This window comes from Phocoena phocoena, chromosome 11, assembly GCF_963924675.1.
Source record: "Phocoena phocoena chromosome 11, mPhoPho1.1, whole genome shotgun sequence".
NCBI lineage: Eukaryota > Metazoa > Chordata > Mammalia > Artiodactyla > Phocoenidae > Phocoena > Phocoena phocoena.
Window position 1 is genome coordinate 74,303,075 of NC_089229.1, and position 16,344 is coordinate 74,319,418.

Below are 16,344 nucleotides of genomic sequence, written 5' to 3' on the forward strand. Positions count from 1 at the left end.
ACTCTTGCCATTTTGTTTCTTGCTTTCTGGTTGTTTCTATCCTTTTTTTGTTCCTTCCTTCTTCTTTTGCTCACTTCCCTTCTGATTTGATGACTATGCTTAAGGTTATATTTGGATTCATTTCTGTTATTTGTGTATGTATTTATCATAATCTTTCGGTTTTTAGTTACCATGAAGTTCATGTATAACTCTCTCTCTCTCCCCTTCTCCCTCTCTCTATATGATATTTTAGGCTGATAACCTCTTAAGTTTGAACATGTCCTAATAAATCTGCATATTTACTCCTTCACACACACACCCATGTTTAATGTTTTTGGAGTCATATTTTACATCACTTTGTTTTGTGTATCCTTTAACTACTTCTTGTGGATATAGATGATTATACTTTTTTTGTTTTTTAACCTTCCTACTAACTTTATAAATGCTTGATCTCCTTACTAGTGTCTGTGTCCCCAGGGTGAGTTGCATTTGCCCGCTGGCTCTCTGGGAGGGTCTCCAAGATCAGCAAATGGATCTGACCTAGGTTCCTTTCAAATTATTGCCTTTGTGCTGGGACTTGGACCTTGTAAGATTTTGCACTTACCCTTTAAGAGTCTCTTGTTTCCTACAGCCCTCTGACTCTCCCATATTCTAGCCCTGTTGGCCTTCAAAACCAGACATTCTGGGAGCTTGTCTTCCCAGTGTACGACCCCTGGGTTGGGAGCCTTATGTAGGGGTTAGACCACTCACTCCTTGGGAAGAACCTCTGCAGTTGTGATTATTTTCCCATCTGTGGGTCACATGCACAGTGGTATGTGTCTTGACTATGCTATGTCTTTGCCCTTCATATCCATCTTATTGTGGTTCTTTCTTTATATCTTTAGTTGTGGAAAATCATTTTTGCTAGTATCAGGTTATTCTCGTAGATAGTTGCTGTGTAAATAGTTGTAATTTTGGTGTGCCCATGGGAGGAGGTGAGCTCAGGGTCTTCCTACTCTGCCATCTTGGCCACATTTCTCCATTTTCCCCCTTTTGAATCAGGGTATGTTATTTTTTTCCATTGGGTTGTAGACTTGTTTATATTAACCTTTATCACATACCCTGGATATTAATCCTTTATTAGATGTATGATTTGCAAATACATCATTCCATCCCATAGGTTGCCTTTTTCACTCTATTTATTATGTTCTATGAGTTACAAAGCTTCTTAGGTTTGATGTAATCCCATTTGTCTATTTTTGGTGTACTTTTGTGTCATGTCCAAGAAATCAGTCAAGACCAATGTCATGAAGTTTTTCCCCTATGTTTTTCTCTATGTTTTATAATTTTAGGCCTTTTGTTTAAGTCTTTAATCTATTTTGAGTTGATTTTTATGTATGGTGTAAAATAAAGGTCCAACTTCATTCTTTTCTATGAGGTTATACAGTTTTCCCCACACTACTTGTTGTAGAAAGTGTACTTCCCTCATTGAATGTCATTGGTTGGGATACTTTTTGAAGATCACTTGACCATATATGTTAGGTTTTATTTCTCAGATTTCTGTTGTATTTCATATGCCTATTTGTCAGTTGTTATGCCAGTACCATATTGTTTTGATTACTATAGTTTTGTAGTATGTTTTGGAATCAGGAAATGTGAGTCCTCTAACTTTGTTCTTTTTCAAAATTGTTTTGGCTATTCAAAGTCCCTTGAGATTTCATGAAATTTTGGATGAATTTTACAGTTTATTTCTTTAAAAATTTTCCAGGGGGATTTTGATAGAGATTATGTTAAATCTGTAGATTGCTTTGGTTGTATGAAAATCTTAACATGTCTCTTGAAAGCCATGAACACAGAATATATTTCTGTTTATGTGTCTTCCTTAATTTCTTCCAGCAATGTTTTATAGTTTTCAGTGTAAAAGTCTTTCACCTCCTTGGTAACTTTTATTCTTAATTTTTAAATTATTTTAATGCTATTGTAAGTTGAATTTTTCTTAATTTGTGTTTTGGTTTGTTCATTATTAGTATATAGAAACACAACTTATTTTTTTCTTTTTTTTTTTAAACACAACTTATTTTTATGTTGACTTTTTATCCTGCAACTTTGCTGTAGTTGTTTATTAGTTCTAACAGATTTTTTTTTAATGTGTACTCTTTGTGCATATAAGATTATGTCATTTGCAAACAGAAGTAGTTTTACTTCTTCCTTTTCAATTTGGATGCCTTTTACTTTTTTTTTTTTTTTTCCCTCATTGCTCTGGCTAGAACTTCCATTGTGGTGTTGAATAGAGGTAGCCAGGGTGGGTATCTTTCCTTTTCATGATCTTAGAGGAAAAGCTTTCAATCTTTTATCATTGTGTATGAAGTTACTTGTGTGCTTTTCATAAATGGTTATTATTATGTTGATGTAATTACCTTTTATTCCTAGTTTGCTGAGTGTTTTTATCATGAAAGGGTGTTGAATCTTGTCAAATGCTTTTTCTGCATCAATTGAGATAATCACATGGTTTTGTTTTTATTCTGTTACTGTGATATATTAAATTTATTTTAATGCCTGAGCCATCCTGGCATTCCAGGAATAAATCGCACTTGGTCATGGTGTATAATCCTATTGATGTGCTGTTGAATTCAGTTTGCTTGTGTTTTGCTTAGGACTTTTGCATTAATATTCATCAGGGATATTGGTCTGTAGTTTTCTTGTGTTGTCTTTGTCTGATTTTGGTATCAGGATAATGCTGGCTTTATAGAATGAACTTGGAAATGCCCCCCCCCAAACCCTTTTCAATTTATTGGAAGAGTTTTAGGAAAATTAATGTTAATTCATCTTTAAATGTTTGAGAGAATTCTTCAGTGAAGCCATTTGGTCCTAGGCCTTTTTTTGCTGACAGGTGTTTGGTTACTGATTTAGTCTCCTTACTAGTTATTGGTCTGTTCAGATTTTGCATTTCTTCATGATTCAGTCTTGGCAAATCATGTGTTTCTAGGAATTTATACATTTATTCTGGGCTATCCAGTTTGTTGGCCTAAAATTATTCATAGTATTCTCTTAAAATCTTTTTTTATATCTGTGGCATTCATTGTAATGGCCCTTCTTTTGTTTCTGATTTTATTTGAGTTTTCTCTTTTTTTCTTAGTCTCATGAAGGGTTTTTCAATTTTGTTGATCTCTTTAAAAAGTCAACTCTTTTATTGAATTTTTGGTATTTTTATATTCTCTGTTTCCTTTATTTCTGCTCCAATCTTTATTATTTATTTCCTTCTGCTAGCTTTGAGTTTACTTTTTTTTTGTGCTTTTCTGGGTTTTTTTAGTTCTTTGAGGTATAAAGTTAGGTTGTTGATTTATAGTCTCTTTTTACTTTTTTTTATACATGCATTTTCAACTGTAAACTTCCCTCTTGGCACTGCTTTCACTGCATCCCATATGTTTTGGTATGTTGTGTTTTCATTTTCATTTGTTTCAAGGTATTTTCTAATTTCTCTTGTGACTTTTTCTTTGACCCATTGGTTGTTTAAGAGTGTGCTGTTTAATTTCTACATAATTTGTATATTTTCTAATTTTCCTTCCACTAGTTATTTCTTAGTTTTTTCCAGTGTTATTGGAAAATATACTTTATAGAATTTCAAGCTTCTTAAATTTGTTAAGATTTGTTTTGTGGTTTAACATGTGGCCTCTCCTGGAGAATGTTCTGTGTACACTTGAGAAGAATGTGTGTTCTGTGGTTGTTGAGTGGACTGTGCTGTAAATGTCTGTTAGGTGCAGTTGGTCTGTAGTATTGTTCAAGTCCTCTATTTCTTTATTGATCTTCTGTTCAGTTCTATATTGTGAACGTAGAGTATTGATGTTTCCTACTATTATTGTATTGATATATTATCTTTTTTATTGCACTGCTGGATTTTTGTTTAATACCATTTTGTTCATATATTTGCATATAAAATACTAAACTAATACCATCCGATTAGTGAGGGAAGTAAGATCCCAGAAGCCGTGTGGCACTCCCTCCCCCGCAAAAAAAAAAAGTAGAAATCACTGAGACGAAAGATGGTCCTTGACTTGTTGGTAGAGTGAGTTTTACAGGTGAAGTCAGAGTGAAATAAAACATCTGTTATGATTTCAGGATCCAAAAGGGTGGCCCTATTGATAAGTGGCAGAAATGATGAAATAAGAGACTTAACAGTGGCTGCATTTTATGATGATTATTGTGTTGTAATTAATGTTTGAAATTATTGTAGGACCTATATAGAGCCACTAGAAAATGGAAGGCTTCATGATTGGAATTCATAATCAGATCAATTTCTATTAATGGAGAGCATAAATTAAGGGCATAGCAGCCTGAGATCAGTTAGGAATAAGAAAACTGCAGTAAGCCAAGCAACAGTGTAAAAATATGAAGTTACTAAAGGCAGTGGAGAAGTGGTAATTGAGAAGTAGTAAGAGATATGTAAAAATATTACAGTTAGGAAAAAACTCAACTGTAACAATCAACAAAAGGCAAAACAAACCAAATCAAACCAAAACAAACCACCCAGTCTCTCAGAGGCCATTTTTTGTTCATGTGCTCAGTTCTGGAAAGGATTACTCATTTCTAATAATACTCGAATAATATCTTTGTTTGGGAGATGGGTTCTATTATTCTTTCTCTGTGCCACAAAAATAGGAGAATACAATTATAGGAAACTTTTCAAAATTGGTTTGAGGGGTAAATTTCTATTTTGATATAATTTCAATTGTACAGAATATTTACTAGATTATTACCAGAAACTCTTTTATGCCCTTTACCCAGAATGTTTACTTTCGACAGATGTTAACTTTGTCATATTGCTTTATCATTTTTTCCCCACTTCCCTCCCTCTCATCCACCACTCTCATATTCCAGTTTTATATTTTTTTTCAGAACCATCTGAGAGTAATTTTGAAACGTTGTCAGAGACATTGTGCCCCCTTTCCTCTACATACTTGAGTGTGTATTTCTTTTTTTAACATTAATTTTCATTGGAGTATAGTTGATTTACAACATTGTGTTAGTTTCTGCTGTACAGCAAAGTGAATCAGTTAAGTGTATATATATATATATATATATATATATATATCTCCACTCTTTTTTAGATTCTTTTCCCATATACATTTCCATTACAGAGTATTGAGTAGAGTTCCCTGTGCTATACAGCAGGTTCTTAATAGTTGTGTTATATATACAGTAGTGTGCATATGTCAATCCCAATCTACCAATTTATCCCTCCCCCCTTTTTCCCCCTTCGTAACCATATGCTTTTTTCTACATATTTGACTCTATTTCTGTTTTATAAATAAGTCCATTTGTACCATTTTTTAATATTCCACATATAGGTGATATTATGATATTTGTCTTTGTCTGACCTACTTCACTCAGTATGACAACCTGTAGGTCCATCCATGGTGCTGCAAATGGCATTTTTTCATTCTTTTTTATGGCTAATATTCCACTGTATATATGTACCACACCTTCTTTATCCACTCATCCATTGATGGACATTTAGGTTGCTTCCGTGTCTTGGCTATTATAAATAGTCCTGCAATGAACGTTGGGGTGCATGTATCTTTTCAAATTATGGTCTTCTCCAGATATATGCTCAAGGACTGGGATTGTTGGATCATATGGTAGCTCTATTTTTACTTTTTTAAGGAACCTCCATACTGTTCTCCATAGTGACTCTACCAATTTGCATTCCTACCAACAGTGTAAGAGGGTTTCCTTTCCTCCACACCCTCTCTAGCATTTATTGTTTATAGATTTTTTGGTGGTGGCCATTCTAACTGGTGTGAGGTGATACCTAACTGTAATTTTGATTTGCATTTCTCTAATAATTAGTGATGTAGAGCATCTTTTCATGTGTTTTTTGGCCATCTGTATGTCTTCTTTGGAGAAATGTGTAGATCTTCCACCCAATTTTTTTTTTTTTTTTTTTTTCTGTATGCGGGCCTCTCACTGTTGTGGCCTCTCCCATTGTGGAACACAGGCTCCGGACACGCAGACTCAGTGGCCATGGCTCACAGGCCTAGCCGCTCCAAGGCATGTGGAATCTTCCCGGATCGGGGCACGAACCTGTGTCCCCTGCATCAGCAGGTGGACTCTCAACCACTGTGCCACCAGGGAAGCCCCTCCACCTAATTTTGATTGGGCTGTTTGTTTATTTGATATTGAGCTGCATGAGCTGTTTGTGTATTTGGAGATTAATCTCTTGTCAGTCACTTCATTTTCTTTCTTTGATACATCTCTTAGAGCAGCCATCCCCAACCTTTTTGGTACCAGGTGCCGGTTTCCTGGAAGACAGTTTTTCCATGGACAGTGGGGGTGATGGTTCAGGCTCTAATGCAAGCAATGGGGAGTGATGGGTAGGGCAGATGAAGCTTCAGTTTCTCACCCACTACTCTCCCCTTGCTGTGGGGCCCAGTTCCTAACAGGCCACGGGCCAGTACCAGCCCACAGCCTGGGGGTTGGAGACCCCTGTCCTAGAGTAATGAAAATAAAAGTAAACAAATGGGACCTAATTAAACTTTAAAGCTTTTGAACAGCAAAGGAAACCATAAACAAAGTGAATGTGTATTTCTTAATAAGGGTGTTCTCTTACAGAATCATAATATGATAATCAAAATTAGGAAACTTTACATTGAAGTTATCTAATCCACACTCCATATTCAAAGTTCAAAAGTTGTCCCAATTTTTGTAGCTCTATATCCCCAGTCTAAAACTTAATCAAAAATTTTACATTGAATTTAGTTGTCCTAATTTTTAGTCTCTTTTAACCTAGAATAGTTACTCATATTTTCTTTGTCTTTTTATGCCTTGCCTTGTTTTTAATAAGAACTTTAGATTTACAGAAAAATTGTGAAAATCCTACAGAGAATTTTGTATATCCCTCACCCAGTTTCCTCTACCATTAATATCTTAGGTTAACGTGGTATATTTGAAAAAACTAGTATAACAATGTTGATACAACTACTAAACTACAGACTTTACTTGAATTTCACTTGTTTTTCCACTACTGTCATTTTTCTATATCAGAATTCACTTCAGGATACCTCTTTGCATTTAGTCATCCTATCTTCTAGTATCCTCTGTTATGTGACAATTTTTAAGTCCTTCCATGATTTGGATGACTTTGGCCGTTTTGAGAAGTACTAGTCAGATATTTTGTAGAATGTTCTTCAAATTGGGGTTGTTTGATATTTTTCTCATGCTTAGATTGGTGTTACAGGTTTGGAGGGGAAGACTACAGTGGTGAAATGCCCTTCTTATTACATCATATCAGTGGTACATGATATCAATGTGACTTATCACTGGTGATTGTTAACATTGATCACTGACCAATGTGGTACTTACCAGGTTAAAATTGCTCAACATAATGATGTATCTGTCCTTTTGTTGTATGGTTAGTTCTTTATATATTTTGGAACTACAATGTTAGATGCATATAGTATTGAGATTATTGTATCTTCCTAATTAATTGAACCTTTTATTATTACACAGTAATGATTTCTGGCAGTCTTTTTTAAATTTAAAATTTATATGTTTGCTATTAATGTAGGTACACTGGTTTCCATTAGGGTTAGTTTTTTTTTTTTTTTTCCTTTAGTGTATCTTTCCATTCTTTTCTTTTGAATATTCTAAATTCTTAAATTCTAGTGTCTGTTGTAAATAGCTATGTATGAATTTTATTTTTTATACAGAATGACAGTCTTTGTTTCTAATCTGTAGTGTTTAGTTCATTAACATGTACTTTTGTAACTGTTGCTCTGGATTTATTTCGATCACTTATTTAGTGCTTCTCTTATGCTTCACACTTTTTTTTCTTTAGTTTCTTTTGAATTGGTTATATTTTTAAAACACCATTTCACAATCTTTCTTTTCTAACCTTTAGATTACAAAGTCCTTAAAAATTGTAGTTTCCTAGGAATTTCTGAATTTACCTAATTTATCAAATTCTATTTACTTTAAAGAATCTTTTACTTTCCTCCTTAAAATCTTTAAGATTTTAACTTAAATTCTCACCCTCCTGAACAGTGCTATCATTATTATTTGTATTTTTTATTTTAGTTTATTACATTACTATTATTGATTTTCTTATCAATAATATTCATTAAGATTTTAAGTCAATATTTATTAAGGTTTTTCATATTTACCACTTCCCTTATTGTTTCTTCATTCATCTCATGTTTGATCATTCTCCTTAAGTTTGAAGTCCATCCTTTAGAAATTCCTCAAGAAAATGTGCTTGGCTGTAAATTCACTCAATTCTATTTTGTTTTAAAATACCTGTAGTTCATACTTGTTCTTAAAAGAGATATACTATATAAAATCCTAGAGTGATAGTTACTTTCTTTCAAAATCATTCAAGATATTTTTTCAATTGTCTTATAGCTTCCAATGTTCCTTCTGAGTAGTCAGCTCTTAATTTAACATTCTTATCTTTGTAGGTCATCTGTCTTTTCTCTCTGGCTCCTTTGAAAATATGCCATTTTAGCTCTGGTGTTTTGACATGTCCTTAATATGTGTATAGGTATAAATGTACTTTTATTTATGCTGCTTGAAATTCATTGGACTTTTTGAATCTGGAAATTGATGTTTCTCAACAGTTCTAGCAGTTTCCTGGCCATTCTCTCTTCAAATATTGCATCTCCTCTATTCATTTTTTCTTCTCCTTCTGGACCTCTGCTTAGATGTACATTAAAACTTTTACCTTTTCCCTCCATGTCACTAAACCTCTTTGCAATTTTTCCCATATCAGCCTCTCCATGCTGCGTTAGTGATAAATTCTTTATATCCATCTTTCAGTTCACTAATTCTTCTGCTGTGTATAATCTGCTGTTAAATCCATCTACAGTCTCTACATTATTTCTAGAAGTCCTATTTTTTTCTCCATGTATTCTTGATTATTTTATAGTTCTTTGCTAGTTCCTCATATTTCCATTCTTCTCTATATATTATGTATATTATGCATACTTACATTGTGTATATTATGCATAATATTTTTAGGGTTCTATGTCTGTGTTAGATTCTGCAGCCTGCTTTTTCTGGAGACTTTAAAACATGGTACATTTTTTCTTTAGGGTTTTGAGATATTTTAGAATAAGCTCATACATATTTTTAAACTTTTAATGTGATAGTATTTTGAGATTTAGTTTGAAGGCAAATTCTTCCAGAGAGATTTTGTACTTACCAACTAACTGTGATCACTTGAATTAAGCTGAATTCTTGGTTTGAAGTTTGTAATTGCCTAGGTAGTTAAAATTAAGGCAACAAGCCTGGTTAAGGTCTAAATTATTAGGATACATTTTTTCTCTTTCATTAATCACCACATTTTAAGGCATGGATTTATTTTGTGGGTCCCTCCAAAGTAAACGTTTATATCTAATTTATGCTACATTCAGGCAATATAGTCATTGTGATCTAAGCTTTATGCTATGAGTTGTTTATTTATTGAATTCTCCACCTTGTGAGTACTCCCTCACATTTTATTTTTTTTTTGGTCTCTCATCTTTATGCTCTAAGGATCCATAAATTAATACAACCATTATGGAGAACAGTATGGAAGTTCCTTAAAAAGCTAAAAATAGAACTACCATATGATCCAGCAATCCCACTACTGGGCATATACCATGAGAAAACCATAATTCAAAGAGGGACATATACCACAATGTTCACTGCAGCTCTATTTACAATAGCCAGGACATGGAACCAACCTAAATGTCCATTGACAGATGAATGGATAAGGAAGATGTGGCACATATATGCAATGGAATATTACTCAGCCATAAAAAGAAACAAAACTGAGTTATTTGTAGTGAGGTGGATGGACCTGGAGTCTGTCATACAGAGTGAAGTCAGAAAGAGAAAAACAAGTACCGTATGCTAACACACATATATATAGAATCTAAAAAACAAACCAAAAAAATGGTACTGATGAACCTAGTGGCAGGGCAGGAATAAAGATATAGGCATAGAGAAAGAACTTGGGAACACAGTAGGTGGAGGGGGAAGCTGCAGTGAAGTGAGAGTAGCATTGACATATATACACTACTGAATGTAAAATGGTTAGCTAGTGGGAAGCAGCAGCATAGCACAGGGAGATCAGCTTGGTGCTTTGCAATGACCTAGAGATGTGGGATAGGGATGGTGAGAGGGAGGCTCAAGTGGGAGGGGTTATGAGGATATATGTATCCATATGGCTGATTCACTTTGTTATACAACGGAAACTAACGCAGTATTGTGAAGCAATTATACTCCAATAAAAAACTATTAAAAAAAAAAAGCCCAAGATTAAACTCTCCAGCGTTTACCTCTGTTTGTCTTTCTGGCTTTCCATCTTCAGTTTCTAATTGGTTCTTACTTTTCTTGCCAGGTTATTGGAGCATTTATAAATATGTTTTGCAAGTTTTATTCAGTATTTTAAATTATTTTCAGGTAGATGCTCAGTCAGGGTGTTTTAGCTTGCTGTAATGCTGAAAGTGTAAATCTTGTGATTCACAAATAGAAAAAAAGAAGAAGAAAGTACAGCTGGATTAGAAAAATTAACTGATTACTGACAATGGAGGGATGCTAAAAATGATGTATGTATTTTCTTCAAATGACAGTTATTATCTGCATTGCCACCTGCAGTTGGTGCATATGCAAGTTCTCCCAACACAACCGATACTGGAGAGCGTCATCTCTTTCAATGACTGATAACTTAAGACATGTAAAATTGCACCCCATTGTTATTTCAGTAAGAATCTTCTTTTTTATTGTGACCAGTCTACTAAATGCTTATCCACTTATTAAATTTTGTCTTGCATTAAAAAAAAGATGTGTTTAATATTCTATGAAAAAACATGCAAAGATAAATTAATTGATCTCTTAGTCATAAAGACCTGAAGAAAATGTCACATACAAATTGGCATAGATTATTGGAGTTGAATCATATTCTTGAGGACAAAAACACTTGTTTGGCTCTAATTCCACAATTTGTAGTTCCTAGGAAAAACAGAAGAGTCTGAGCTATGATTAGTGATAGGACAAAAGAAGCATGAAGTATACCTTTAGAGCATTAGGATTACTCTTTGGAAGCTTCTCTTGGACTTGTCTCTGTATTCCCTCAGGTAAAGCAGGAAACCATGCACATACCTTGCATTATCCTAGTGCACTTTGCTCTTGGTGTCAGCTGGAAGCTATATGAGCATAAATATTGCATAGACGTTTAGAAAGAAAATTGGGTGGAAGTTTTGCTTTGCTTAATTTTGCTTACGTATTATATGTTTTCCTAATATATTGAATGCCTGTTATGTATAGATATTTAAATCTGTCGGTTTACCAGAGGTTTATAACATGAATTTTGCTCTTAGAGAGCTTATAATCAACTTGGGGAAAGAAGGGTAAAAAATATGTGCTTGTAACAATTTAGTAATAATTAAATGCTAAACCTGTGGTACTGACTTTAATGTCAATAGGAGCACAGAAAAGGCCAAGTTTTGTGTAAGGTTGACTGGGATAAGTGTTCCTGGAACAAGTAAAACTTCCTCTGGGGATGTAGAAAGTTTGGGGCAGAATAGGGAAGAGTTTAACACACTATGGTATGCCAAGGTGTGGGAATTGGCACAGAGCAAAAATAAGCCCAAATAAATAACCATGTTGATGAAAGAAGAAAGAAATATTGAAAACCAAGATTAGGAATACGTTTTAATCACATAATAGAAATCTTAGAAGTCATGGGAGAATATTTTATATTATAGATACTACATTATATTATATTAATTATATATGATAGTGTGAAGCTATTGAAGATTCTTGGGCAAAGGACTGACATGTTGAAAGTGCTCAAAGTTTAGCTTTATCAATAAATGTGGATCTATAGGATAAACTCAAATTTGAAACTAGGAATATATTTTGTTAGAGCCCACCTATTAGTAGTATGCTTTTTGTTTGGTTATATAAAAATAAAATATGTATTTAATATTCATTTATATTATATACTATTAATATAAAATATCATTGTATTTAAGTATGCTCTTTGTTGTTTTAGAGGAATTCCAGGGAAGAAATGTGGTACAATCATCCTTACAGCAGAGGAATTAAACTGTTGCAGAGTAAGTAAATATTTCTTTGAATGAAAAAGTATTTCCAATACTTCTTTGAAATGATAATTCTCAAACTATACTTAAATGATTTTTCTTGAGTAGTTTTAGCAAAAGATAATTAAAACTATATTATATAATTCTAAATTCATAAGCTATCATTTTAGATACTTAGTACTTTAACCAGAGAGACTACATTCTATCGTCCAAATAGGATAATCAGTTATTTTAACAGTCTTTTTAATGAATAGAAATTATTAAAATAAAACCTAATGGTGATGTCATTTGGGGGGGCATTAATATAAGGAATTGTCAATTGTATCAACCAATTCAGTTCTTGCAAAAATTTGAAGATTTTATGTGTGATCCTGAAGGAATATTTCTAGTCACTTGACTGTAACCATTTTGCGTAACATACTTGTTTTTCTGTATTTCTAATTGAATAAATTCAATATTCATATATGGTCTCATGTTTTCTTAGCTTGGGAAGCTCACATTTGTAGAAATAACCAGCTACCACTCCAGCTAAGAGTATAGTGACATAGAGTGCATATTCATTAATCTTAGAAAACTGCTATTTTTAGTTGTGATTTGGTGATCTAATCATCTTTCATACTTCTCGTCTCTGAATTTGTATATGTATATGGTAATCTGTGTTTGTATAATGAGGGAGGAAAGAGAAAAAGAAGTTCAAGGTCAGTAAGATGCATGTTCTTTATTGTGACATTAACATGCTATTCTGTCAAAATCTTGATATTAAGATTATTTTGTATACATATGCTAATGAAGAAATTATTATGAGTTCTAATTCAAAATAGAACCAAGGTATCAAGGTCATAGATTGAGTATTGCCAGGCTGCATCTTAAACATCTTCTGCTTTCAATTCTGTTGTTTTGCCTGGAGGAACAAGAAAATTATAAAGCTTCCATGCAAATGAAGTAGAGTATGTTACTTAGTGATCCATAGGCATTTTCATTATTCTTTATACTAATAAAGTTTTAAAAACATCTGGAATTATCTTTTAATATTACTTATTAATAGTATTAATATTATTTACATATTTCTCACACTTAGAAATTATATATCTAATATTTTTAAATTGTTTAGAATCTTGATCTAACTTCACTTATGTATCGTACGTTCTGATTCTTAGCTACAGACACTGATAATCAACATCATTGAAATAATATTATTATGCTAGTATAGTAGAAGAGACGAGTGTGTTCAAAGCAATGATCATAGTTAACTTCAGACAATGCCTTTTAAATGTGCATTTTATGGTACTTTAAAAATATCATGCATTATCACTTAGAATTTGGAATGAAGTAATTTTATTTCAATTTGACATTATACAAATTGACACTTATTTTCTTGAAAACACATTACCATTTGTTAGCTTGAGCATAAACTTTGGAATCAGGACACCTAAATTTCAGTATTATCTCTTTCACTATTCAGCTGAGTGAAATTTTTTGGAGCTTTAATTTCTGCATTTGTCAACAGCTAAAAGTCTTTATACAGGCATACCTCATTTTATTGTGCTTCACATATATTGCATGTTTTACAAATTGAAGGCCTGTGGCAGCCCTCTGGTGAAGAAGCCTATCAGCACCATTTTTCCAACAGCATTGCTCACTTCTAGTCTCTGTGTCACATTTTGCTAATTTTTGTACGCTATCAAATTTTTTCATGATTATTACATTTGTTATGGTGATCTGTGATCAGTGATCTTTCATGTTACTATTGCAATTGTGTTTGGGCACTACAAAATTAATAAATGTGTGTGTGCTGACTGTTGCACCAACTAGCCATTCCCCTGTCTCTTTCCCTCTGCTCAGACGTCCTTATCCTCTGAAATGCAGCAATATAGAAATTAGGCCAATTAATATCTCTATAATGGCCTCTAAGCATTTAAGTGAAAGGAATATTCACACATCTCTCACTTTAAATCAAAAGCTAGAAACGATTAAGCTTACTGAGAAAGGCATGTGGAAAGCCAAGCTGAGATAGGCTGAAAGCTAGGCCTCTTGGGCCAAACAGTTAGTCAAGGTTGTGAAGGCAAAGGAAAAGTTCTTGAAGAAAATTTCACATTCTACTCCAGTGGACACACATATGATAAGAAAGCAAAACATCCTTATTGCTGATACGGAGAAAGTTGTAATGGTCGGGATAGAAGATCAAACCAGCCACAACATTCCCTTAAGCCAAAGCCTAATCCAGAGGAGGGCCCTAGCTCTCTTAAATCCTATGAAGGCTAAGAGAGGTGAGGAAGCTTCAGAAGAAAAGTTCAAAGCTAGCAGAGGTTGGTTCATTAGGTTTAAGGAAAGAAACTCTGTCCATAACATAAAAGTAGTACAGGTGAATCAGCAGGTGCTTATATAGAGAGAAGTTGCAGCAAGTTATCCAGATGTGCCAACTAAGATAATTAGTGAAGGTCACTGCACTAAATAACAGGTTTTCAATGTACATGAAATAGCCTTATATTGGAAGGAGACACAATCTAGGACTTTCATGGCTAGAGAGGAGAAATCAGAGCCTTGCTTCAAAGTTTCAAAGGGCAGGCAGACTCTCTTTGCTTGCAGCTAGTGACTTTAAGGTGAAGCCAATGTTTATTTACCATTTAGAAAATCCTTGGGCCGCTGAGAATTATGTTAAATTTGCTCTGCCTGTGCTGTATAAATGGAACAACAAAGCCTGGATTATATCACATGTTTACAGCATGGTTTACTGAATATTTTAAGCCCACTGGTGAGACCTACTGCTCAGAGAAAAATGATTCCTTTCAAAATATTACTACAAAGCTACAGTAAACAAGACTGTATGGTACTGGCACAGTAACAGAAATATAGATCAATGGTACAGGATAGAAAGCCCAGAGATAAGCCCACACACATATGGTCACCTAATTTATGACAAAGGAGGCAAGAACATACAATGGAGAAAAGACAGCCTCTTTAATAAGCAGTGCTGGGAAAAGTGGACAGCTACATGTAAAAGAATGAAATGAGAACACTACCTAACAGCATACACAAAAATAAACTCGAAATGGATTAAAGACCTAAATGTAAGACCGGACACTATAAAACACTTAGAGGAAAATCACTCTTTGACATAAACCACAGCGAGATCTTTTTTGACCCACCTCCTAGAGTAATGAAAATAAAAACAAAAACAAATGGGACCTAATTAAACTTAAAAGCTTTTGCACAGAAAAGGAAACCATAAACAAGACGAAAAGGCAACCCTCAGAGTGGGAGAAAATATTTACAAACAAAGCAACAGACAAAGGATTAATCTCCAAAATATACAAACAGCTCGTGGAGCTCAATATCAAAAGAACAAACAACCCAATTAAAAATTAGGCGGAAGACCTAAATAGACATTTCACCAAAGAAGACATACAGATGGCCAAGAGGAACATGAAAAGATGCTCATCACTGATTATTATTAGGGAAATGCAAATCAAAACTACAATGAGGTATTACACTGGTCAGAATGGCCATCATCAAAAAATCTAGAAGTAATAAATGCTGGAGAGGGTGTGGAGAAAAGGGAACCCTCCTGCACTGTTGGTGAGAATGTAAATTGATACAGCCACTGTGAAGAACAGTAAGGAGGTTCCTTAGAAAACTAAAAATAGAACTACCATATGACCCAGCAATCCCACTACTGGGCATATACTCTGAGAAAACCATAATTCAAATAGAGACATCTACCCCAGTGTTCACTGCAGCACTATTTACAATAGCCAGGACATGGAAACAACCTAAATGTCCAATAACAGATGAATGGGTAAAGAAGATGCAGCACATATATACAATGGAATATTACTCAGCCATAAAAAGGAATTAAATCAGGTCATTTGTAGAGACATAGATGGACCTAGAGTCTGTCATACAGAGTGAAGTAAGCCAGAAAAAAACCCCAAATATCATATATTAACACATATATGTGGAATCTAGAAAAATGGTACAGCTGAACCTATTTGCAGGGCAGGAACAGAGACATAGATGTAGAGAACAGACATGTGGACATGGGGGGAAGGGGAGGATGGGACCAATTGGGAGACTAGGATTGACATATATGCACTACCATGTGTAAAATAGATAGCTAGAGAGAACATGCTGTAAAGCACAGGAAGCTCAGCTCAGTGCTCTGTGACGACCTAGATGGGTGGGATGGGGGTGGGGCATGGGAGGGAGGTCCAAGAATGACAGGATATAGGTATACATATAGTTGATTCACTTTATTGTACAGCAGAAACTAACACAACATTGCAAAGCAATTATACTCCAATAC

The 16,344-nt window shown here is 34.0% G+C and overlaps 1 protein-coding gene across 1 annotated transcript in view; it reads left to right on the forward strand.

The window, feature by feature from the left end:
- Positions 1 to 16,344, forward strand: part of CPNE8 (copine 8) — a 327,485-nt gene that overhangs the window by 158,938 nt on the left and 152,203 nt on the right. The window contains exon 8 of the mRNA XM_065888187.1: positions 11,993 to 12,056. Within this exon, the coding sequence (XP_065744259.1) occupies positions 11,993 to 12,056 (64 nt within the window). The remainder of the gene's footprint in view (positions 1 to 11,992; positions 12,057 to 16,344) is intronic.